Source organism: Mandrillus leucophaeus, unplaced genomic scaffold, assembly GCF_000951045.1.
Source record: "Mandrillus leucophaeus isolate KB7577 unplaced genomic scaffold, Mleu.le_1.0 Scaffold1012, whole genome shotgun sequence".
Taxonomy (NCBI): Eukaryota; Metazoa; Chordata; class Mammalia; order Primates; family Cercopithecidae; genus Mandrillus; species Mandrillus leucophaeus.
In genome coordinates, this window is record NW_012098233.1 from 712,800 (window position 1) to 740,133 (window position 27,334).

Sequence of the window (27,334 nt, forward strand, 5' to 3'; positions counted from 1 at the left end):
ACCTGCACCGGATAAGCATGTGCGCCAGATCAGAAAAAAAAAAAAAAAAAAAAAAAAAAAAAATTAGGAAATATATTGATGCCTGGCTCCCTTGGTCAGAATTTTGATTTAAGGTATTGGGAGTGTAGCACAGATGTTAGAATAAACCTCTCAAACAGATTTTAATGTACAACCAAGGTTGAGAACCACCAAGGAAGAGTTTTCATGCATAAAAATTCCTATACTCTATCCTAGAACCAATACATCTGCATCTCTGGGAATGGAGTATAAGAATCTGATTTGAAAAGGTTTCCTTAGTAATTCTAAGAACTGACCATTTTAGACACTGCTTTGTTAGAGTAAAATGGTTAGGTACCTAGTATCAACCTAGCCATCCAACCTTATATTAATAACTAGGAAAATAAAGGGTTGGAGCCTCCGTATTTCTTTGTTGAAAAATCTGCTACTATTATTAGTTCTATGAAAACAATTCAAAATTTGGTTATTATCATCTTAAAAGTACAAAACCTATAGATATTGAAATTGTAATTATTTTTCTATAGGCACAGTTAAAATGATTTTGTAAATGTTATAAATCAGTTTCTTTATAAGCTGTTATTTAGATAAATTTTGTTATACTGACATGATTCACTAATTTTCTAAATATAAATGGTTCAGCTTTCAGTTATTTTTAAACTAATGAACTGTGTTATACTTATTATTTTTAATGGGCTTTTGTGATGTTTTAGGTTTCTTTTGAATCCGGTGTGTCCTTCAAGTGCTTTCCAACTTTGAGAGGAAGAAATTGACCACCTGGACTATGGAACTGTGCGTAACAGCTTTGAAAGTGTATTTAAAAATTAAATTGATATGCCTTTAAATCAGTGAATTGGAAATATATTACATGTATTTTAATGTCTTTCCTCAAATATAATAAATTGTTTTCTTTCCAATAAAATGGTGTTTGTATTTTTTATCTGGCTTAACACATCTAGGAAAACATAGTATTATAAAAATATATAAAATTTATATTTTTTTTATGATTACAAATACTGCCTTTAAAAATTAAAAGGCAGTATTTGTAATTACCTGGATACCAGTGCACTTTCACATTTTTTTTATTGCAGTCTTGTTTTTGTAATTATTTTTTATTTGTCTGGCTTTGAGTTTTATTGGACTTTTGGTTTTTCGGAAGCAGGCGATTTATCCCAGTTTAGAAAATTTGTATCCTTGCCATAATACAGTCTTCCATTTTTGTACCCCCAAATCTTTCATCTGTCAGAACATCACTCAAAGGTGAAAATGTTTCCCATGTAAAATTATTCTGTTCCTTTAATGAAATTAGTTTCAGCTGTATATACGTAGGAAAACATTCTTTTTTTAATTTGATTTATTCTTACAGATACTTTCCTGAGTCTGTGATTACACTGTACCTTAGAGGCACTGCCCAAAATCAGCTCTTCTGTAAAAATGCTGTTGTGAATCATAGCTTCTTACCTTTTACAGCATTGTAAGGTAGAGAGAGTAAGAACATTAGAGACAGGAATGAGAAGGATGGAGAAGTGAACCCTGGAGCATCCAAATGGGGAGATATCAAATAGTTAAAGAACTGTTAAAGAAGACAAGGAGGAATAACTAGAAGTTAAATGAAGAAAGTATCTCAAATAGGAAGGAGTAATCAAATATATTAGCTCTCTTGATGAGTTAGGAAAGATGAGTTCTTAGAGTTAAGCATTGGGTAGAGCAACATTTGGGACCTTGATGTTGACAAACTTGGTGGATGTCAGGAGTAAGAGGAGGTAGTCAAGAGAATGTTGGAGAGGAATTTAATATAGTGAGTATTGAAGACAACTCTTGAGGAGTCTCGCTTTCAAAGGGATGTGAGAAATGGGTTGTTAATGGAGGGTAATGTAATATCCAAACACTGTTTATTTTAAGATCGATGATATAGCAGGTTTGTATGCTAATGGGACTGATTCAGTAGAGAGGAAAAAAACATAATGCAGGAAAGAGAGGGATATTGCTGAATTCATAGATCTGGTATACAAATAGAAGGGTTAGTTTTAAAGGTAGGCACATAAACAGCTCATTAGTAACAGTAGGATAAAGGGCAGATTATAGAGTTCTAGATGTTTGTTGTTCAGTAGATAGGAGTAGCATGTCAAATTTTTGTTATATTTTCTCAGTGAACTAGGAAACAAGGTCAAAAAGAGGGAGGAAGTCATGAAGGATTAAGGAAGATAAAGGAGATGTAAAATGGATAGCCAGGAATGCAGGAAAGTAAACAAACTCTTAGGCAGTCTGTGGTTTATTTAAGTGGTATCAGTCAACGTGGTTTTGTGTTTTTCTCCAGTTGAGTTCAGCATTGGTGCTGTCACTGTATAAGTACAGAATTCAGTTTAAAGTTGAGATTTCCTTAGGTGAGTAAGACGGTCAGTAATGAGATGTTGTTACATTTAAGATAATGACTATAAAAGAGGGATATGGAAAGTAATCTGGGTTAAGGAATGAAGTGAGAAAATAATGTTGAGACACTGGAAAATCGTATAATCAATTGTAGATTGCAGTGTGGCTGAAGATGCATTGGAGTTCTTGAGGTAGGAACTAGAAATTTGGGAGATTTAAATAAGAGTGGGGTGACTGAAATTGAAAATATTAGAGTATAGTACTTAGTGATTATAAGTTTTAGGATGTGAAAATGGGAGTAGCTTAGAGGCAAGGTGATGATGGAAGGAGATGAATTCAAGAAATTGAGAACCTAGGAGACTGAAAGGTTATGTAAATGAATTTTGAAATCTCAACAAGAACTGTGCTGAGTGCTTGTAGTAATTATTTTATCTTTACTACCCTGTGAGAAGACAGCACTTCCTTTTGTGAGTAATCAAAAGTTCTTTAATGTGTCAAGTGTAAGATACTTTATTACATTTAATTATCTTTAGTAGTGCATACTAAAAAATAATGACCTCAGTAGGATTATTCAGTAGATATGTGAGCTAACCCCCTGGGTCAGACACTTAATTTAGGGGTAGAGCTGATGGTTTTCAAGAGGAATAGAAAGTTCTCACCCCTAGTGCTTAAGCTGCTAAATATCTCGCCTTATATTTTCTGAAAACAAATGGTATATAGAGCATCCACATAAAAGCTAATAGGAAATCTTAAAACACACACACACACGCACACACACACACAAACAAAACATTGAAAAACATATACCCTGTACCCAACATGTACAAGGTCTAAGCAATGAAGAAAAAGGTAGGAAATTAAATAAGACTAAAACATCTATGACTAATGTATAAAGACTTGAGGCGGTTGTATCCATTTAAAAGGTATCAATTAGAAATGAAAAAGGACGCCAGGCGCAGTGGCTCACGCCTGTAATCCCAGCACTTTGGGAGGCCCACGCAGGCAGATCAACGTCAAGTCAGGAGTTTGAGACCAGCCTGGCCAACACAGTGGGACCCTGTCTCTACTTAAAATACAAAAAAAATTTCTGGGCATGGTGGCTCATGTCTGTGGTCCCAGCTACTCGGGAGGCTGAGGCAAGAGAATCATTTGAACCCGGAGGGGGAGGTTGCAGTGAGCCGAAATTGTGCCACTGTACTCTAGCCTGGGTGATAGAGTAGGATTAAAAAATACATATATATGTATATGTATGTATATATGTACATATATATATATGTATATATGTATATATATATTTATATTTTTATATGTATATGTATATATATTTTTTACATAAGAAAATTTATTTTAATTTTTTGTAAAATATAAAATAGGACTTAATATGGTATTTATATACCAGGATCTTTGAATATCCAAAAGTTTAAGAAGATGTGAGCAATTTTATGAAACTTTTCAAAGCTTAGAAAAAGGTAACTACTTAAAAGACTATTATATGTTGTTTAAGGAAATGTTAGATGAAGTAAGTCACAAAAACATGCATAGAAATGATCATATAAACTCAGAAGAAATTGAATGTCTTGCTGTCGAAGGAAAGGATAGAGGTGTAAGAGACTGAAGTTGAGTGTGAGAAGCTCTGTATATATTGTATTTTTCTTTTAAAATATATATATTTAAATTCGCATTTCTTGTTTTTCAAATGTTCACTCCAATGAAAATTCTTTTATTTTTCCTGTTTATTTCTGATCTCATATATGCAGTATACTATTTTTCACTAATATTAGTGATCCTCCCTGCAAATGAAATACTCTCATCCTGTTGAATTTGGGAATGTCCATGTGATTTGCTTTGGCTGTGAAATGTGAGCAGAAATAATGTTTTACTTTGGGAACTTCCCGACTGCTAAAGCATGTGTCAAAATGAAGTTTTTGTGACATTACAAAAGGACTAATAGAATGCCTTTGTTGATCCTAGTTGAACATGAGAAACTTGGTTATTGTAAGCCATTGAAAAATTTTAGTTTCGTTTATTACTGCAGAATAACCTATTCTGTCCTGATTGATACAGCCACAAAATTTCCTTAAGCTCTTTGATTTTCATATTTCCGTTAGGATGTGGAAAGCCAAGAGAAGAATAAACATAGGATCAAAGAATGTTAACAGTGAAAGGGACTATTGGAATAAATTTGTTCAATGGTTTCCAGACTTTGGGTTCTAAGTAATCAATAATATTTCCAAAAAAAAGTATTAAAAGATATTTCAATGTAAAAAATAATGGCATTTAACTTTGTAAACAACAACAAAAATACCATTGCGGGGCATAATAGGTCATGCTTGTAATCCCAACAACTTGGGAGACTGAGGAGGGAGGATCACTTAAGCCCAGGAATTTGAGGCTGCAGTGAACCATGATTGCGTCTCTGCACTCCAGCTTGGGTGACATAGGGAGACTTCAGCTAAAAAAAAAAAAAAGTTGTAATTAATACATTGTTCCTCTGTCTCTTTTCCCATCCTCCTTACCACTTGGTCTTTAATCTTATTAAGCAAGATCTAAGGATAAGACAAGAAAAAGGATGGTTGCATCTATACTGAACATGTATTGACTTTTTTTTTGGTCATTTTCTAAACAACATAATATAACAACATTTGACATAGCATTTACGTTGCATTAGTTATTATAAGTAATCTGAGATGATGTAAAAGTTATATGCAAATACTACATTTTATATAAAGGACTCGAGCAGTTAAAAGTATCCATGGGGAGTCCTGGAACCAATTCCTCATGGATATGGAGGGACGAGGAACCACTGTAGTTAAACAAATAATCACTTTAAAAATTAAAACCTTTTGCATGGTGAATACAGTCATGCACTGTATATATGATGGTGATCCAGTTAAGTTTATTATGCCACATTTTTATCGAAAGTTTCCTATGTTTAAATATATTTAGATGCACCAGTACATTGTGTTACAGTTGCCTATAGTATCCAGTGCAATAACATGCTTTACAGGTTTGTAGCCTAGGAGGAATAGGCTATGCCATGTAGGTTTATGGAAGTCCAATCTATGACATTTGCACAGTGGCTTAATTACCTAAAGACTTACTCTTCAGAACATACTCCTGTCATTAAGCAATGCATGACTGTAGTTGGACAAAAAATAATAATGCAGGCATACCTTTGGCACTGTCCTAATTCTTACCAGCATCCATGATTACTTAATTTTGCAATAGAAAGACTTCAAAAAACAACAGTGATCTATTAGGACAATATATTTGCAATACATGACAAATGATGATAACATAAGAACTCCAAACATTCAATAAGAAAAAAAAAATAAAGCAAAACTAGATGGGAAAAGGAAGAAGCAAATTTCGAAAGAAAACTCAATAGGCAAAAAAAAAAAATGTGAAATGATGTTCAGCCTTGCTAATAATTGGGAAAAACAAATCATTTTTAATCTATTAGGCAAAAATTAGAGCTATAATAATAATTTTTGGTGGGAGTGTTGCAAAACGTACTATAATATTTGCTGCTAGAGAGTAAAAGTTGATACCTTTGTAAGGACAATTTTGCATAATATGAAAATATAAAAATATGCTTCAAGTTTCACATACATTTAGCCTACAGAATTACTCACTCATGTGTAAACATGTATACAGATGTTCATTATAACACTTCTTATAACAACAAAATACTTGGAAATAAATTTTCATATTAACAAGAGCATGCTATATGATCTTAGTCCAATTGGAATATTCTATTTTATTTCAGTCCTTTAAAAGACTCAACTTCTGACTGTATAGAGACAATTAAAAAAATAATATGTTCTCCATACGTGCATTTGGTCAGGTTAATTAAAACTTGTTCAAATCTGCTTGTTCTTAATATAGTTATTTTGTTAAAACTCTCTCATAATGGTGGATTTCCCGATTATTGTACTGTCAATTTTTTTTGTTTTAGCAATTTTAAATATGTTATAAGGCGAGTAAACACATATATTTGTTGAATTTCTAGTCAGAGAGTCAAACATTTTTAATTATGAATGTACGACCATTTTATTTTGGCATTAATTTTGCCTTAGATCTTTGTGCAGTACTAATAAAGCTACACTCTCTTTCCTTTGGTTAGAATTTACATTGATTGTTTGGTCCTAGCTTTACCTTTACCTTTTTTGTATCTCTGTTTTTAAAAAAATCTGTCTGAAAATGCATTTAGCAGAAACAATCAATTTACATTGGATATAATTATTGTTATATTTGCTATATTCACTGTATTCACTCATTTTTTGTATTCTTCCCTTCTTTTAAATTATTTTTATTAATCTGTTTTTTTTTTAACCCTATACCACAGGGATTAGGCACACTTTCTGTTTTGTTAATGATTAGCACTGATTTTACCCATACATATTCTCAAAGTCCAAGGTTAATGTCTGTGTCCATTGCCAAAGACAATAATGTGACCTTAGAATACTTGAACACTGTTCTATTCCAGTTTGCAGTCGTTTTTATTTTTGAAATTACTCTTGTATTTTTAATCTTCCAAGACATTATTTTTGAAGAATTTTTACTACTGTTAATCTTTTAAAAATCAGATTAAGCAGAACTCAGATTTTAAAATATTTTCACATAATATTTTATTTGATTTTTCTAACAATCCAGTGAAAGGGAATATAATACTGATTAGTAGGTAAGAGCTCACTGTGGATTTAAGCTTCTTGGCTTTGAAATTCAGTCCCAACATGTACTACAATTTGGCCATAATAAATTTTTAGTGTTTCTGTTTTCTCATTTTAAAAATGGGGATAATCATATTTCTATCATGTAAGGTATGCATGTGTGAGAAGTAAAAGTGATAATGTTTGGAAATGGCACATAGTAACTATGTTGTTAGTGGTTATTTTATTTATATATATATACATATCAACAATATCCTCATTTTCTAATTGAGGATCTAGTATGAAATCCATAGACTTTAATTTTTTTCTAAGGTTCATATAGAAAAAAAAATGTTCATGGTGAAGCGTCTAGTAGATGGTGACGCATGGAGTTAAATTTTGTTTGTTTGTTTGTTTTGAGACAGTCTCGCTCTTGTTGCACAGGCTGGAGTGCCGTGGCACGATCTCGGCTCACTGCAACCTCCACCTCCTGGGTTCAAGCAATTCTCTTGCCTTTGCCTCCTGAGTAGTTGGGATTACAGGTGCCAGCTACCATGCCCAGCTAATTTTTGTACTTTTAGTAGAGACAGGTTTCACTATGTTGGCCAGGCTGATCTCGAAGAGTTAAATTTTTGATTTTGTGATTTTGCTTACATTCTAGTCTCATTTAACTAATTTAACCCAGTCCTATGTCAATCTGGTCTTTAAGGTGATTTTATTAAGGAGGTTATTTTATTTTATTTTATATATATATATATGTGTGTGTGTGTGTGTATATATATATATTTAGATTACTTTATTAAGGTTATTTTATTCCATATATGTTTATTCTCTATATATTTCCTATATGTTGGTATAAATATAAATGGTTCAGGGAAAAAAATTAGAGATTGGGAGAGGGTATTGTAGAAAAAGGAAGGAAGACAAAAAGAAAGCAGATGAGATATAGTGTAGTAAGAAGAGGTGGCAGGGCAGCAAATTGAGCAGAGGAGAGAAGACAGTGGTTTGCTTAGGAAACGAGTGTAGTGACCAACCTGTTGTAATACTGGAGTTCAGAGAAGACTGCTTGTACGAATCTGATTTGAAGAATTGGAGTAGGATGGTAGGGCCACATATTGAAAGTAAGAGGTTATAGAAAATCTATAAAATTCTAAATTCAGCATTTTTTTTTTCCAACTGAAGAAAAACCAAAACCAGAACTGTGAGACTTTGTTATTTTATGATTGTAAAACACTGAACTGTGGGTTTGGGAGATTGCTGATTGAAATAAAGTGGTAAGTTATTTTAATGTTTTTTTGAGTATCATGTAAGTCCTCTGCCAACTTTTTGTCTTGAAATAAGTGGTTTCTGTCACATGATTTGATATAGAGTTTCACAATCTATTTTCAGTTTGTTGACAAATCATGTTTCAGTGCTGTGCTGTACAAAATGTACTATTTATATTGAAAATGTGTCTTAACCTTGGCTCAAAAGGTATCTCTGATTTCAGAGATCTGGTAGGCAAACTTGATTATCTGTGCTTTCTTTCCTCTAACCTTCACATGCAACTTATCCTGAGTTCAGGTTTATTTTCTTTGTTATTTTATTTTCAGAAGAAAAATAGAAAACTGTTGGTGGAAGGGCTGGTGGTTGAAGGTTTACTATTTTGAGAAAATTGTACATAATTTATTGCAAAACTCAGAGGAATTCAGACTTTTTATTTTTTAGTAAGAGAAACAACTAACTTGATCAAGTTCATAAATGTGACATTAAAGTATTTCAATTGTAATTTTTAATCACATTAAATTACTTCCAAAGATATTTATAAGGCATCTAGGCCAAGAACTATGAATGACATTAATAGATAACTTGTCTTTTTTTGGTCAATGTTAATTCATTAGCATGTTAAAAACTATAGTATCTGGTACAAATGTGAGGCTACTTCGGCTAGGGGGAAAGAACTTGTAAATAACTGATACTTATATAAGTAGAAAGGAAGTTCTAGAAAGACAGGTTATTTGGAAGTTGCTACTTTCTGCTTAACATTTTAATAGAGCTCTTTCATTTTATTTAAGTCATGGCTTTGGTGTGATTTAGGTAAACTTTAAGCTAAATGATTAAATTTATGGTACTTGATGTGTTAAGAGGAATACTTCATTTACACTAGAACTGTTTCCCTATAATGCCATGTGTATTATGGATGTCAAGTAAATACCTCATATATGATATTGATTGAAAAAATACTTTTGAGACCCTCAGAAACTGGCCAATTTTGAGTTAATTCTTGACACTGGATATATTTTATTTTATTTTATTTTGTATGAGCCCAGATGAGAAGAGAGGATATGTTTTGACACTCCAAATACAAATAATCTTTAGTGACTATTGCTTTGTTGTCAGGATATTATCAAATGTCCTATTTCATATTCTCAGGGAATTCCCAAGATATGTCATTTGGCACATTATAGTAACCATTAGAGCTTTAGAGTAAAGGGAAGTTTTCTCTTTGTAGCGCATTCTAGGAAGTACAAAATATGGGCAATAATGCTGTATATTACTAATAACTGGATAGCTTCTCTAAGGATAACTCTTTTAGAATAACTATTCCAGAAAGTAGATATAACAACTATTTTAAATCCTTATTTTTTGTGATATTGTTTTTGATGCCAAAGATGCCAAGAATTGTTTGTGCAGATTTTTATTTCAGAAGGCATAAATATACTTTAACTGTTGTAATGCTTCTCCTATGGGGTATATAGCGCTTCAGATTGCTTGTTTGAGGTTAAAATTAAGATTGAATGAGAAAATATATGACAATGCCTGATCGTGGTAGAAGCTTATTATATGCGTGTTTAACTCTACCTTTCATGTAGTGCTAATTCCCTAAATTATGTCTGCAAATTATCCCTTATTTTACCAACATTCCAAATGCATTGTGAAAAATGCTGATTTGTTATTACAAGAACAGAGTTCATTAATGTGGCATAGATGAAAAGTATATTTCAAAACGAACGTGGATATGCCAGAAATCCTAAGCCAATAAGCTATTGTTTATTGAATAGTAAGGGAAGAGTGTGAGGGAAGAAAGGAAAAAATTGCAGGAATAAAATATTGGTGATTCCTTTTCATCTCTGCCCATTCTTTTAGTAGAAATGAAAATAATTCTGAGAAGTAGAAAACATTAGAAGTTCAGAAAAGTAGAATGGGAAGACAGAAGGGCCACGTGTTAGTAGAGTGAAGGCAGGAAGACAGTATGAGTTGATAGGATTTTTAATAGGACCAGGTAAAAATACCAATACAAAAATAACATTATCAACCATATTGAGCTGTTGCTGTATCCATGCAATGGGATAACAGCTTTATTTGCATTATTTGTTTAATCACAATAACTCTATGAGGTAAATATTACTTTTTCTAGTTCATAGATACATTTAGAGAGGTTATTTTCCAGCATCACAGAGGTTATAAATGGAAAAGTCAGGATTTATAGTTTGTTTTAACTCCTAACAATTACATTTTCACATTTGGAACCTTGAGTCAAGCATAAAGTTCAAATGGTGCCCCTCTTCTCTAACTGTCAACTCTTTACACCATCAGCCCTGTATCACTGTCTAGTCAGTTTTCTATTTAGATTCTGATACTCACCCATATCCAGTTAATATCTTGTACTGCCTGCAAATTTTCCTTCCCTATTTGTTTTTTTTAAAATCATCTCAGGTAATAAAACTCCCTTTGCTACTTTGAAGGCACCTCTTTATTCTCTCCTTCCTACTCCCTATAACCCATCATTTGTAAAGATGGTGGCTTCACCCAACATGTTTTTTGGTGTTTTGTCAGCCCTCAAGGATGCAACTCTCCAGGCCTGATAATTCAGCCAGTGTGCACTGCCCTCTATATAGTAGTTGATTAGGGATAGCATCTGTTCCGTTCAGTGTCTGTGCTAAATCAGTTAAGTATTTAGTGTTCCATTTCTCACAGTCATTGCTTGTTGAAAACTCCCAATTCTCTGCTTCTTTCTTCATATCTTTTTTAAAATTGTTTTTATATACCCATTTGTTTTAAAAGTGGTACCTCTACCTCAGTATGTCCCCATATTAGTTAATTGGTTTCTCTAAACCAAATCTGCCTTTAGATTGCACTATCAGTCATAAAGACATGGCCTTTCTAACATTCACGCAAACTTTAAATCACAGAGTCCCCATTTCACTCTTTATATTCGCTATTCTCTTATATCTGTTTAACCACCATTTTCTGTACAGTCTCCACCAAGTCTGTTGTATCTCCCCTGTCAGTTTTACATAAACATTTCCCCCCTGTTCCAGGGGTATATATTCCAAGACCCCCAGAAGATGCCTGAAACCACAGATAGTACCAAGCCCTGTACAGTCATCTTTCCAGTATCTGTGGGGTATTGGTTCCAGGACCTCCCATGGATGCCAAAATCTACAGATGCTCAAGTGCCTTATATAAAATAGCATAGTATTTGCATGTAAACTATGCACATCCTCCTGTATGCTTTAAATCATCTCTATATTGCTAGAGATGTAATATCTACTGTAATACAAATACTATGCAGACAGTTACATTGTTTAGGGAATGATGACAGGAAAGTCTATATGTTCAGCACAGATACAACTATCCTTCTTTAAAAATATGTTCTTCCGTGGTTGAATCTGGCGATGTGGAACCCATGGATATAGAGGGCTGATTATATACACCATGTTTTTTCCTGGCATATTACTCGACTGTTAGCTGGTGAGTCAACTCAGATTGTTGGAATGACTAGGGACAACTAGACTTCAAGTGATCTTTCATCCCAGTTATGCTCACAGCACAATGTATGATCTCAGAGTTTCAAGAGATCAAACTCCCTTCTGCAAACCCCAGTCAAACTTTGCTTGTGTCTTGTTTGCTGATACCTCGTTGGATAAAATAAATATCAAGCTAATTCCATAGTCTATTTAGAAAGAGACTCCATATAGGTATGGATACTGGGAAGTGTCATTCATTGGATACCCTTTAATATAACAATCTATCACACTTCCCTAATTTTCATTCTTACTGCTATAATCCAAGTTCAGATTTCCGTCACTGTTCTGCTTACTAATGTTCCTATCTCTGTTTTCTGGCCCATCTGATATAATTAAAAGTTTTTATTATTACTTTCCTGTTTAAAACAACCAAAAAACCTTCTGAGGAAAGTATTTTTTTCTTCTCCCTGATTTTGAGTGTCTCCAATATACCTTTCCAAATTTAACTGCCATGGCTCCCTCACACTTGACTTAAGTTTCTAAAACACTGTATTGACTTCTTGCTGTTCTCCTTGCTCTTCTACATATTTTTTTCTTACTTAAAAGCAATTTTACCTATCTCTTTTCATTGATGTCAAACCCGTTCTTCAAGTCAATTTTGTCTCCCCTTATTCCCATCTGTCAGAAAGAACTTTTCCTATCAATTAAATCCTGAAGCACTTTACTCGTAACCCTCTTAAAATTATGTTCATATCTTTCACTTTATTGTTTGTTTTTGTGTATGGACGTATCCCTTCTCTAACTGAACGTAACTTCTTGAACAGCTCTGTCTAATAGAAATAGAATGTAAATCATGTATGTATTTCAACATTTTTTACCAACTGCATTAAAAGAAACAAAAAGACACTAGGGAAATTAATGTTAATGGTAAGTTCTATTTAGCCTAATGTATCACAATATGTTATTTCAACATGTAAACGTCATAAAAATATATTTTTTTACATTTTATTTTCACACTATCCAGAGTGTGTTTTACACTTATTACTCATCTCTGTTCAAACTACATATATTTCAACTGGTTAGTGGCCAATTGTTTCTAGTGGCTACCACATTAGACATCACAACTCTAGAATTCTAGGAGAAACATTAGTGTAATACAGAGAATGTTGACTTGCAATAAGACTTATTATCAAATCCTGTCTTTGTCACTTACCACATGAGCCTGGACAATTTACTCAATCTCTTTGGGCCTTAGTTCCATCATGTGTACAACACTTTTGCTAGGATTAGAGTCGAGTGTATTGAACAATTTCTAATATAGAGTTCACTGATTTTTAAAAAATCAATGAGGACATAACCCATGCTATGCCAATGTTTTGCACAATACCTGGAACCTAGAGTTTTCATGTTATAGCCATTTATTGAGCACATAAGACAATGTCAATCATTTTACTAGGATTTGGAAATACTAGATATGAAGTCTGCCTTCAAGAAGCTTGGTCCAGAATGACAAGTAAATTGTTAATTATTTATAATATAGTTACAATAGAAGTCAAATATAGCTTAATGTCATATAAATTAAAAAGCTTTCATACAGCAGAGAAGCTAACTGTGCTTGGTAATATAAAGGTAAGCTTCATAAAGTTGTGGTTTCAACTTAATGTGTAAGGAAAATTAGTTGCTTCCACACTAAGTTGGATGTGGAAGGGGATGATATGGGAAAGAAAACCATTAGGAAAGTCATGGAGGTATGACATTGCATATAAAATATGAGGAACTTCTAGTTTTGCAATGAATAGAGTTCACAGGATTGGCTGGGGGAAGGACCAAAGGGCAGCATCAGGATCGAGAGTGGAATAGTTAAGATCCACAGCTCTCTTGATACTCTTCACCAAAGCTGGTACTTACTCATTTTTTCTCATGTTAAAAAATGGTATCACCCCCAAATACCTATATATTAAATATTTTTTCCTCATCTTTCAGCTCTAATCTATTCATAAACCTACTGCCTGTTTACCTCTGAAATAGACCTTGTCTATGCCCTAGTGCAAGCCACTCACCTCTTTCCTGGGCCACTGTAAAAGTCTTCTAACATCTACCTCTTTCCACTCTTATCCTCCTATAATCTGATTTCTTCCCAGAAGCAAGGGTGATTTTCTTTTTAAAGTCTATTAGTCTTTCAGTTCCCTGTGTTACAGCCTTAACAGCTCTCTCTTTCTTCATGTTCTACAAGGTTCTACATGATCTGGCCTACCTCTCTGATCTCATCTCGCTTTATCCCACCCTTTATCACATGTGCTGTTGCCACACTGATTTCTTTTTAATGTGTCTCGTGTATTAGCTTTTTCCTTTCTTGGGACATTACTCTTGCTGTTTCCTCTATCTATTGCTCTTTCTCTGATCTCTAAATGACTGGACACTTCTAATCATTTAAATCACATCATAAAGTCACTCTTTTAAGGGGTGTCTTCCCTTACCATCCAGTCTAAAATACACTGACGGAGAAGTCACTCTCTATTTTATGATTTTATATAGTTCTTATTGCTATCTGAAATTATTTTTATCATCACTATTAGTACTGTTGCTATTACTGTTATTTACTAACATATTTTCTTTCCACTAGAATGTAAGCTCTCTGAGAACAGAAACCTGTCTTTTTTATCATTGTCTCCTGAACATCACCTACAGTGCTTAGCAAAAAACAGACACACACTTAACACTTGTTGAATGGATGAAGTTTTTCCTACATGTACTATTACTCCCTTTCATAGCATTTCACTTACATTAAGAAGGAAAAGGTATGCAAATTTATTTATTTAGCGTTTCATCAGGTACAATAAATATTTGCCTACAGGGAGAACACCACCACCACCACAAATCCTACTACTATATGCACTATATTAAGCACATGACTTGCTCGAGGGGAAAAAAGTTAGTTTCTCCAATTCATAGACTTTCCGATTTTAAATGTTTTCTTAAATCTTAATGCAGAAATTTAAATAACAAAAAATTTGAATTAAGGATGGGAAACAGGGCTGATTTAAAAAATGGAAATATCACATAATATTTCTGTTTGAAATGGAAGCATGACAAAAATTTGAAAATATACAGTTGAAGCAATATTTTGAGAATTCAGTTGGTTTCAATTGTTATTTTCCATTAGTGACGGATATCAGAAATAAAATACAGTCCTTATTTATTTAATTAGGATTTATATATATACACACATATATAAAGAATTTATATATGTGGACAGTATATGTACAGTGTTATATATATGTACTGTTATATATATAGTACAGTGTGTGTGTGTGTATATATATATAGTTTGTTCTCATGCTGCTATAAAGAAGTGTCCAAGACTGAGTAATATATAAAGGAAAAAGATTCGATTGACTCACAGTTCCACATGGCTTGGGAAGCCTCAGGAAACGTACAATCATGATGGAAGGGGAAGCAAACGCAAACACATCCTTCTTCACTTGATGGCAGGAAGGAGAAATTCTGAGCAAAAGGGGGAAAAGCCCCTTATGCAACCATCAGGTCTTGGGAGAACTCACTCACTATCATGAAAACAGCAGTATGGGATAACCGCCCCCATGATTGAATTTCAATGACCTCCCACCAGATCCCTCTCACAACACATGGGGATTATGGGAACCACATTCAAGATGAGATTTGGGTGGGGACACAGCCAAACCATACATATATATACATATATATACACACACACGCCCACATACACAAGGACTATATAGATATGTGTGTGTATGTATATAAAAATATAGTCCTTATGTGTGTAAACATATATTTACTGTCCTCATTTATGTGTTATGTGTGTGTGTATGTGTGTTTGTGTGTGTGTGTGTACACATTGCCAGAGGTTTGTAAAGGTTAAGATTGTATCAGAAAAAAACAGGGTCTCAGTCACCTCTGTCAGCCCACGCACCATGTTGTCCCGCCACTCTGCTGTCCCACTCCTCCACCAGTCTCAATGGAAGAAGAGATCGCTGTGCTGGTGATTGACAATGGCTCCAGCATGCGCAAAGCTGGCTTTGCTGGGGACGACACATCCCAGCCGTGTTTCCCTCCATCATTGGTGCCCCCGGCACCAGGGTGTGATGGTGGGCATGGGCCAGAAGGACTCCTATGTGGGCAACATGGCCATGAGCAAGCGCAGCATCCTGACCTTGAAGTAACCCATTGAGCATGGCATCCTCACCAACTGGGACGACATGGAGAAGATCTGGCATCACACCTTCTACAAGGAGCTGCATGTGGCCCTGGAGGAGCACCCGGTGCTGCTGACCAGGGCTCCCCTGAACCCCAAGGCCAACAGAGAGAAGATTATTCAGATCATGTTTGAGACCTTCAACACCCTGGCTATTTACGTGGCCATCCAGGCTATGCTGCCCCTCTACACCTCTATTTGCACCACTGGCATTGTCATGGGCTCTGGAGATGGGGTCACCCACACGGTGCCCATTTATGAGGGCTACGCCCTCCCCCACACCATCCTGCATCTGGACCTGGCTGGCCAGGACCTGACCAACTACCTCATGAAGATCCTCACCAGGGGCAACTATAGCTTCACCACCACTGCTGAGCAGGAGATCAGGCACTACATCAAGGAGAAGCTGTGCTATGTTGTACTGGACTTTGAGCAGGAGATGGCCACTGCCGCATCCTCCTCCTCCTCTCAGTAGAAGAGATATGAGCTGCCTGATGGCCAGGTCATCATCATCGGCAACGAGGTTCCGGTGTCCTGAGGCGCTGTTCCAGCCTTCCTTCCTGGGCATGGAATCCAGCGGCATCCACCCAGTCCACCTTCAACTCGATCATGAAGTGTGACGTGGACATCTGCAAAGACGTGTAGGCCAGCACGGTGCTGTCCGGTGGCACCGTGTACCCGGGAATCACTGACAGGATGCAGAAGGAAATCACCACCCTCACACCCAGCACCATGAAGATCAAGGATGATCGCACCCCCAGAGCACAAGTACTCGGTGTGGATCGGTGGCTCCATCCTGGCCTCACTGTCCACCTTCAAGCAGATGTGGATTAGCAAGCAGTGGTACAACGAGTTCCCCCCCTCCAGCATCCACCACAAATGCTTCTAAATGGACTGTGAGCAGATGCCTAGAATTTGCTGCATGGGTTAATTCAGAAGTATAAATTTGCCCCTGGCAAATGCATATACCTCATGCTAGCCTCACCAAACTGGAATAAGCCTTCGAAAAGAAGTTGTCCTTGAAGCTTGTATCTGATATCGGCACTGGACTGTAGAAATGGTTGCTGATTTTGACCTCGCGTTCAAATTAACAGTTCCCCTTGGTATCTGTACATATCTTGGATTTCAGTCTTGAGTACATGTGGCTTGGTCACTTCATGGCTAAAAACGTGCTTGTGGAAGACAAGTCTGTGGCTTGGTGAGTCTGCATGGCCAGCAGTCTCTGAACTGTGCAGGTTATTAATGTGTCAGGGCTGAGTGTTCTGGGATTTGTCTAGAGGCTGACAAGGACTCCTGAACCAGTTGTTTCTGTCCTGTCAATCTGTCAGGGTTGGAAAGTCCAAGCCATAGGACCCAGTTTCCTTTCTTAGCTTATGTTGTCTGCCAGAACCCTGTGGGCTGTTACTTGCCTTGAGTTGGAAGCAGTTCACATTTATAGCTGTAAATGTATTCCTCTTTTTAATTTATGTAAAGTTTTTTGTACGCAATTCTCAATCTTTAAAGAGATGACAACAAATTTTGGTTTTCTACTGTTATGTGAGAGCATTAGGCCACAGCAACACGTCATTGTGAAAGGAAAAATAAAAGTGCTGATATAAGCAAAAAAAAAGAAACATTAGTTTCTAAAAGGTCATTTATTTCCATGAGAGACTTTTTAATGTTCTTCACCTGTTAAAATTATTACTGATAAACCTTTTCAGATTACGAATAAACACTTTGCCCTCAAGTATTTATTAATGCTAATATTTACTTTGTAAAATGTGCTTCTTACAGGAATATAAATAGTTTCTGGAAAGGACACTGACAACTTCACAGCAAAATGAAGTTCTTTCTGTTGCTTTTAACCATTGGGTTCTGCTGGGCTCAGTATTCCCCAAATACACAACAAGGACGGACATCTATCGTTCATCTGTTTGAATGGCGATGGGCGGATATTGCTCTTGAATGTGAGCGATATTTAGCTCCCAAGGGATTTGGTGGGGTTCAGGTGGGTATTATTCATAGTATAAATTGCAGGATTCACTGTGCTTGTAGTAAATCGTGCTCTGATCTGATCTTTGAAACTTGGGCAACATTTTACTTCCCAGGTAAGTATTCTAAGTAAAACAGTTTTCTGAGGAAAAAACAATGTAGTATTGTTGGCAACTTTATATTTTGTTTCTGAGATAATCTTTCTTCAAGGAGAATCCTCCAATGTGCTGTTAATATTTTCAAAAGATAGCTGCATATACAAGGATTCAAGAATATTTTTATATTATTGATTAGTTTCTAGAACATCCAATGTTATACAGTAAGACACAATTTGCTGCTTATTAAGACTGTTACATTTGTAGGTCTCTCCACCAAATGAAAATGTTGCAATTTACAATCCTTCAAGACCTTGGTGGGAAAGATACCAACCAGTTAGCTATAAATTATGCACAAGATCTGGAAATGAAGATGAATTTAGAAACATGGTGACTAGATGTAACAATGTTGGGGTAAGTGAATTCTAGTTTCCTTTAAAAATAACAGATAGGAAAATGATTTCTCTCTTCTTTCTTGCTCCCTTTGAGCAGAAAGTTTTCCATATTTTACATTTTTTTAAATTGTACTTCATGCTTTAAAACTTAAAATTAAATGTCTTATGTTCAACTTTTGTAAATATTTGTGTACGTGTTCTCTATCTACTAAAGAGATAAGTTAAAGTTTAGAGCAGAATTTACTTCTAAAGCAAAACATCAAATTTTAACTCTTATAACTATCCATATTTCCTGGAAAGACTTTTCTGGTTAGGAATTACAATTTCAGTTACAATATTTGCTATCATTTTTAGGTAACTTGTGTTTCCATTAGTAATTCCTGGGTTTTTTGTGGTGAATAGCTCGCTTCTCTATTTAATGAGCAGCATAATTTGAGACTAATATCTAACTTATTTGTCTTCAACTGCTAACTAGAGAGTACAGGCTTTCTCCTGGTGACCCACTGACATTTCCAAAACAGTAATCTTTCCAGTCTCATCTGAGTTTTGTCTCCCCGAAATGGGCTTTTTGCATTTCCTCCTATTTATGGTAGTTTCTGGTTCTCTCAATTTATCATTACTCTAAATATTTGACCAAGTGTCTAGAATGAATGTAGGTATTTAGTTCACATTACTTTCCTTTCACAGTTGACTTTTGATCTTGTAGGAAAATAGTTATAAGATATAATGAAATATTTTGGAGTTTTATTAACATACTATAAACTTTAATCAATACTGCTTTAAGTGTCTACCTCTCTGTAAGTCACACTGAAGTAGAAACTTTGCTTTCTAGGTTCGTATTTATGTGGATGCTGTAATTAATCATATGTGTGGTAATGCTGTGAGTGCAGGAACAAGCAGTACTTGTGGAAGTTATTTCAACCCTGGAAGTAGGGACTTTCCAGCAGTCCCGTATTCTGGATGGGATTTTAATGATGGTAAATGTAAAACTTCAAGTGGAGATATCGAGAACTATAATGATGCTACTCAGGTAATTTTTTTTTAAGACAGTGATCTGAATAAAGAGTGATATATGCCTTTAATTATAGACATGTAGCTAATTGAGCTTCAGTTTAAATACTAATTTAGATCTCTTAGGGACACAGGTTAACAAATTTGACTATGAAACTCAAATCCATATTTAAAAACTTTTAAATATTAATTTAAGAGTTTTAATCAATACACACTTTTAAAAGCTCACTTTAAAAAATCTTCCAACCAATTCAAAAGCTCATCGACTTTATTTCTTAAATTCTCTATTTTCTACTACAAAATATTTCAAAGATACATCTATAGTAGAATGTGAGCATCCCCAGGTCCTAATGCAAGGAAGTCCCTATAAAACATCTATTGAGGAATTACTGAATATATGAATAAGCAAATGGATTCTCAGGTGAAAAGTGAGGTTTTATGAATCAGTCATAACATTTTTACCTCAACAGGTCAGAGATTGTCGTCTGAGTGGTCTTCTTGATCTTGCGCTGGGGAAGGATTATGTGCGTTCCAAGATTGCCGAATATATGAACCATCTCATTGACATGGGAGTTGCAGGGTTCAGACTTGATGCTTCCAAGCACATGTGGCCTGGAGACATAAAGGCAATTTTGGACAAACTGCATAATCTCAACAGTAACTGGTTTCCTCAAGGAAGTAAACCTTTCATTTTCCAGGAGGTACATTCAATGCGTATATGCATATAAAATATCATCTTATTCATTAGAAAATTAATGGCAGATTCAATTAAACATGCAATTTCTGTAGGATAAGGACTGAGTCATTTATGTAAAACACTGTTCTTTAACCTCCTCTTCTTCAGATACAGCATATCTAATTCTTTATCACAACAGGTTTTATGAAGTACACAGAATGTAGGATACTGATAATAGTTATGTCTTTCTTTTCTTTGGAAATGAAACGAGTTTATATTTATCAAGAAATGTCAGTCAGATAGTAAATGTATTAGTATGAGCTGTTATTATCATTGATGTACAAGACTAAAAATTAGGTAAACATTCTCACAGGACAGCAGGTAACTTTGACATTATGTTTATTTCAATATTGTAGTGTATACTGTATCAAAAAAAGAATATAAGAATATTACCTATTGAGATAATAAGAATAAGAAAACCATTTTGAGCATTCTACATAACAAATAGCACTGGGTGTGGTGGCTCGTGCTGTGATTTCACAAATCACAGCACTTTGGGAGGCTGTGGCAGGAAGATTGCTTGAGGCCAGGAGTTTGGGACCATCCTGGACAATATAGCAAGACCCTGTCTCTGAAAAACAAAACAAGACAAAAGCAAATAATAAATAACTTAAAGCTATTTGTTATATAATATTAACTTATTGGTTAAAATGCTTTAAAGACCTTATGAAAAATGTTATTTTTTCCTAAATTTCTACTAGGTAATTGATCTGGGTGGTGAGCCAATTAAAAGCAGTGACTACTTTGGAAATGGCCGGGTGACAGAATTCAAGTATGGTGCAAAACTCGGCACAGTTATTCGCAAGTGGAATGGAGAGAAGATGTCTTACTTAAAGTAATTAAATACAACTTTTCCCCTGAATTATTTCATAGATCTATTATTCATACTACCCCAGTGTGAGTTATCTTCTGGAACATTCTTATTCAGACAACTGTCAAGGAGGCAATTTTTAATGATAAGTATTCTAGTGCCCTAAACTCGAATCAATCATCTTTTGTATTTAGAGTGTCTGTCACAAGACGGTATGCCTAGGAACCCTGAACATTCCCTAGGAATTTTCATCTAAGTACGAGATGAATATACTAGATTTGACTGATGTTTGCATATAATCTTTTAAAGCCGGTTTATTTTTAAAATGATCCTGTCATTTATAAAGTATGTACAAAGTGTCCATACTGTAGAATTTACATATATTAATTTAAAATATTAAAATATGTATATGGTAACAATACAGTATTGAAGCCTTATTTTAATCTAGTTTGACATTCTGTACAATGTGATATGGATATTGATCCTTCTGGAGTGCCTCTAAATTAGAAAGTGCTGAAACCTCTAAAAGAACTTTTTTAAATATCAGAAATCTTATATTAGTAATATGAACATAAGTATTCCAAACATGTATATACAAATATGGAATATATACATAGATTACAGATGTGAGTGTATGGTATGTGTGTATATGTATATGGTGTGTAAATATATATATATTCCAGAAAAACCATTTAATTAGAGAGAGAATTAATCTTCAGATGCCATGCCCTGCAGAAAGAGATGCACAGTTAAGTTACTCTAAAACGATTGTGAAATGATACATCAATGTATATCTTATTTTTCAAAAATAGGAACTGGGGAGAAGGTTGGGGTTTCATGCCTTCTGACAGAGCACTTGTCTTTGTGGATAACCACGACAATCAACGAGGACATGGGGCTGGAGGAGCCTCTATTCTTACCTTCTGGGACGCCAGGTAGAAAACAAAGTTCTCTATTTTTTTAACACATCTTTTAATGATGGTAAGAATGTTCTGATATTCTATGATAATATAATTATGTAACTTTCAGGCTGTATAAAATGGCAGTTGGATTTATGCTTGCTCATCCTTATGGATTTACACGAGTAATGTCAAGCTACCGTTGGCCAAGAAATTTTCAAAATGGAAAGGTAAGTTTTGGAGTTGTTCAAAATATCCCTCTCTCAAGAAAAAGGAGGCAATCTTGTTCTAACTTAATATGACAACTATTAATTATGTATTTATTCAACAAATATTTAATTATGGGTAAACCTGACACAGGGCTCTGATTTTAGGCAGGTTATATTAAAGGAGTAAAATTTATATTCTTCGTTGAAAAAGAGTATGCAAACTGTTTCAGAGATATGACAAACATCCCCCTAGCCAACAGGAAAAAGAAAAAAAAAAAAGACACTTAAAAATAAGAGCTAGACACAGGGAGTGAAATACATATTTCTAATAAGTATCTACCTCAGGGTTGATAGCAAGATTATATATGCCAACACTTGTAGAGAACTTAAAACATCATCTGCCCGTAGTGAGAACAACGTGTTTGTTAAGTATTTTTAAAAAGTTATATGGAATACAAAGAAATGAGTCAGTTGAGCTAAGTTAAACAGGCAAAGTGTCCTATAAGAGGAAGGAAATTATATGTACTAAAGAACAGAAATGTATAGAGCATTCCAGGAAAGGTAAGAATGAGAAAAACTTTTGGGAGTGTGGTAAAGACATTAATCTGATGAGTAGTTTCAAAAAGGAACAGAGAAATAAGAGTGTAAAGATATTTGGAAAGCTAGTAGAAGGGTTTCTTTTAAACTAAAGGGTTCAGAAACAGCATCAGAGAGTTCATGTCTAAAGCAGAAATTCCTCCTTCCTATGAGTCACACTGATATCTAGCTAGCTTCTGTTAGATTCCTTTCAGTTTGAGAAGTCCGCTACTTTGTACAGCAACTGATTCTATTGTTAAACAGCTTTAATATTTAGAAGGTGTACTTTTATATCGAGCCAACTTCTTATAATTTCTACTAATTGGTCTTATTTCTGACGTTAGGAGTCAGAGAGTATTTTTATTTTTCCTATTACTATAACGTTTCCACTTTGCCAGGACTGCTGCATGCTAAAAATTCTTACTATTTGTTCACTTTTCACCATATGACATGATTCTAAGGTCAACACTGAAAACCTTCCTAGGGTTACTGTGTTTTTTTTTTTAATTTGTATTTTTTAAAGTGCCAATCTGAAAAACATAGTATTAAAAATGTGGTCAATTAATAAAAAATGATCAAATGTATTATTTTGTCCATTTATCTAAAAAGAAGCATGAAGGACTCTAAGATTTATTTAGCACATGTCACGTTCAGGGCATTTTCAGATATACTACTTAATTTCTAGAGCAAAGATAAACAATATTCCCATTTTACAAATGACAAAACAGACACGGTGAATTATGTATATTGATTAAGTTTTCTTAGCTACTAGTAATAGAGCCCATGTTTTAATCTTGGTGTTTCTGGTACTAATGCCCTGCCCACTGCAATGACATTGCATGGCTTACAGTGATGTTAAGAAGCCCTCGCAGGCCAGGTGCAGTGGCTCAGAGCTGTAATCCCAGCACTTTGCAGGGCCAGGCGAGAAGATCACGTGACCTGAGGAGTTCAAGACAAATCTGAGCAAGCTAGCAAGACCTTGTCTGTACCGAAGATTAAAAAAAAAAAAAAAATGAACTGGGTGTGGTAGTGCACATCAACAGAAGTTGAGATGGGAGGATCGCTTGAGCCTGGGAGATCAAGGCTGCAGTGAGCTATGATTGTGTTGCTGTACTCCAGCCTGGGTGACAGAGCAAAGAAGCCTTTGCAGGTCCTTGGAATGAAAACGAGAGTATACAAATTTGTTACCTTTGTTTTTAATATGGCAGAAAAGAACCTGAGCATAGAGAGATGATGAAGACCAAGTAAAGGGCTATAAAAATTAATGAAGGCATTGGATTCTAGATCAAGTCACTGACTGCAGAGACACAAGTAACAGGATAGGTTGGGTTTGGTGTAAAGGAGAAGGAAGAGGTAAATACGTGTATGTTAAACTTTGGCTTTCCCCCCCCCAATTAAGGATGTTAATGATTGGGTTGGGCCACCGAATAATAATGGAGTAATTAAAGAAGTTACTATTAATCCAGACACTACTTGTGGCAATGACTGGGTCTGTGAACATCGATGGCGCCAAATAAGGTGAGAATATTTATTTTGACATGTCCTCTAATAGGAAACTTTCTTTAGCATTTTATTTAAAACAGTTGAAGTTTAAGAATATCAACTGTTTTATGTTACTGTGTTTGTAGGAACATGGTTGCTTTCCGCAATGTAGTGGATGGTGAGCCTTTTACAAACTGGTATGATAATGGGAGCAACCAAGTGGCTTTTGGAAGAGGAAACAAAGGATTCATTGTTTTCAACAATGATGACTGGTAAGTAAATATCAATTAAAAATAATATTTTGTATCAGTATGTTCTTGATGCATTCTTTTTGTTTCTGTTCAATTTCCTTTTTCATATCTGAAAAATCATCTAGTCGGTGGAGCAAGAAGACAATAGAGATCAAAAATGGGCAGAAGCAAAATGATGATGGTTCTTACTCCTTCATTCTCCTCTTTTGATAAGGGCTTTCTGTTGTAAGCAGAGTCCTTTCTGTGTACCCTTGCAGTATCTTATACATACATAGAATTAACATGCATATGCTCACCTACATATGCCACAAAATACACAAAGTAATTAATATAAGGATTGTGAAATCATTAAAAGAACGTGTCTTGTAATCCTGCTTTTTTAATCATGAAAAAATGCTGCCTCAGTATTAAAATACCTCTATTTCTAACTTTTTCTCAAGGACTGCTCTACCTAGTTTTTTGGTATACTTTCTTCACTTCTCTGTCTCCTTGGGACAAATCACATTTTTAAAGCATATATATAAATAATATGTATCTTGTGGTTAATGATTTGCTTTGGGAGATTTGAGTTTTAGTTCTGAAACTTCTCATTATTGACCTTTCATCTGTGATTCTTATATCCTTTGCCTGTGGCATAGCTAACATATAGCTCAGAAGACTTCCTTGCAAACAGTTGAATTGTCTCTGTCCAAGGCCAACTGATACTCACACTTAGCTCATTCTAATATAAATTATATTTCGCTGATGAAAAATGAAGGAATAAATAAATATATAAGTCAAGTCGATCTCTTTCCTGCCAAAAAGGCTGATGTCTGGTTCTTTAATTAATTTCTTTTGTGGATGAGAATACTAAAATAAATTTTTGTGAAAAAGATTTATATTTCAAACAATCACTTCTTCATAGAAATGCTAGATTGTTTGTATGTACATCCAAATTCTTTTTAACCTCATGAGAAAAAAAAGGAGGTTAAAAAATAATACCCTTTAAATTGTTAAAAGTAGTTGGTATTAAGTTCAGTTGAGAACAAATTTGAATTTACTAAGGTAGCACTTTTATCAAAGTGTGACCGTTCCTGCCAATCTTCACTGATATTCTTCAAGTTTGATTTTCTGGTAATATTTTCACTACCGACCAGGGACTTGTTCAGTTTGCTGTAAGGTGACTTTTGGTCCTGAGAAAGCTATTTACACCTACTAAAGAGGCATACGGGTTTTCTTCTTAATGAGACCTTGTCTGCTTAGGGTTCTACAACATAAAGTTATGCTGTTTATTTATGTTAGTTTGTATTCCTGCTTTTCATTGTATTGAAGTTAAATCTCAAATTTTATATTCCAGGTCATTTTCTTCAACTTTGCAAACTGGTCTTCCTGCTGGCACATACTGTGATGTCATTTCTGGAGATAAAATTGATGGCAATTGCACAGGCATTAAAATCTACGTTTCTAATGATGGCAAAGCTCAATTTTCTATTAGTAACTCTGCTGAAGATCCATTTATTGCAATTCATGTTGAATCTAAATTATAAAATTTAAAATTAAATGCATATCCTCAAAACAATAGCCAAGTGTGTTTCTTTTCTTACATATACAGTAATATTTATATTTCATTAATTTTTAGTCAAAGCTCCAATTAGTAATCAACTTGAAAAATTCAGAAAAAAACTCAATAATATGAAAATCCCACTTAATTATCGAATAATTATAAGATAGTTACAGTCAGCACATCATTATGCTTCAGAAGACTGACTTTAACTCATTTAACATATGAACTAAGAAAAGCATCTTAACCAATATGTTTGTTGTCATTAGCATCACTTATCCAGCTGTGTACGTTTAATTTCTGTCATTCTGTAATTCTTCCAAAGAGTGCTTTCATCAGTTAATTAGGAATTGCTGGTTTAATGTTGATTCCCATGCAAAATTAGCCCGGTTGTATGGTTTTTATAATATGCAAGTACTTTTCATGTTAATAACGTTAAACAATAGAAGAAACCTAAATTATACAATCTACAGTTCTTAATTCTATTGAGCTCGCTGGAATCTTCTCCTACTTTATATTCTTTCTTCTTTTTCATTTTTTTTCTCACTGCTCAGACTTGGTGTTTATGACTTTTTGTTCTTTTTCTTATTCTACAATATGGATATTTACTTAGGGTTTTCACGACACCTTGTAGTCTGGGTTTTCTTCCCAATTCTCTACCTATTCATTCTTCTTCATCTTGACTTTAAATATGGAATTCATTAGGGCTCTCATCTAGGTTTCCTTATAACTCTCAGTTGTTTTGTTTACACTTAAATGAGAGCATAGAGGCCACAACTCACAAACTATCTATTCTTTTCACCTGTAAAGTGTTCCTGCCACAAAGCAGATTCACTATGCATTGGTACCACTTTGGCTCACTGCATCTTGGACTGCAGTTTCTACTATATGGATTTCCAGTGATTTAGAACATACACACAAAAAGTTGCATGAAGCAGGTTTATTGCTTACAGATAGGCATCAAGGGACACAGCAGCCTGGGGTTCATGAGGAGCCGGCTTCCCAAGACTCACACAGTTTGCCCAGAGTGGTGAAGTCTCATTTGCACCTGCCCTATTTGTACCACAGCTGAGGAACCCTTGAATGAAGCCTGCCCTGTATTTTATAACCCAGGCATCACATGATCACTGGGCTAAAGCACTCAAGAGAAAGCTGTTCTAAGAGACACAGTAAGAGAGTCTGAGCCTTATCTCAGGATGTTGCATTCCCAGCTCATTCTGCAGCTATTTTTGAGAAGCACAAGTGAGAGAAGGGGAAAACCTGGGTTGGTCCAAGGCCACTTGGAGAGCTTGTCCTGCATTTTCCCCTAGGATTTTCCTGTTTTTCTCCTATTATAATGAAGAAAGTACACCTCATTCTA

General features: G+C 34.8%; 1 protein-coding gene and 1 pseudogene across 3 annotated transcripts; both read left to right on the forward strand.

Annotated features, from left to right (window-relative positions):
• The first annotated feature begins 78 nt into the window (after positions 1–78).
• On the forward strand, positions 79–25,994 carry LOC105536520 (pancreatic alpha-amylase). 3 transcript variants are annotated; one of them, XM_011975921.1, is made up of 11 exons: positions 79–807; positions 17,772–17,985; positions 18,332–18,478; positions 19,292–19,489; positions 19,941–20,171; positions 20,908–21,041; positions 21,830–21,952; positions 22,047–22,146; positions 24,101–24,219; positions 24,330–24,455; positions 25,771–25,994. In XM_011975921.1, exons 2-11 carry the CDS (start codon positions 17,818–17,820, stop codon positions 25,958–25,960), a joined length of 1,536 nt encoding a protein of 511 aa, XP_011831311.1. In that variant the 5' UTR covers positions 79–807; positions 17,772–17,817; the 3' UTR covers positions 25,961–25,994. The 3 variants fall into 3 exon arrangements, with proteins under 3 accessions (XP_011831311.1, XP_011831304.1, XP_011831297.1); XM_011975914.1 differs by lacking the exon at positions 79–807 and adding an exon at positions 17,034–17,196; XM_011975907.1 differs by lacking the exon at positions 79–807 and adding an exon at positions 17,158–17,438.
• On the forward strand, positions 15,762–17,003 carry LOC105536539 (annotated as a pseudogene).
• Positions 25,995–27,334: the final 1,340 nt, after the last annotated feature.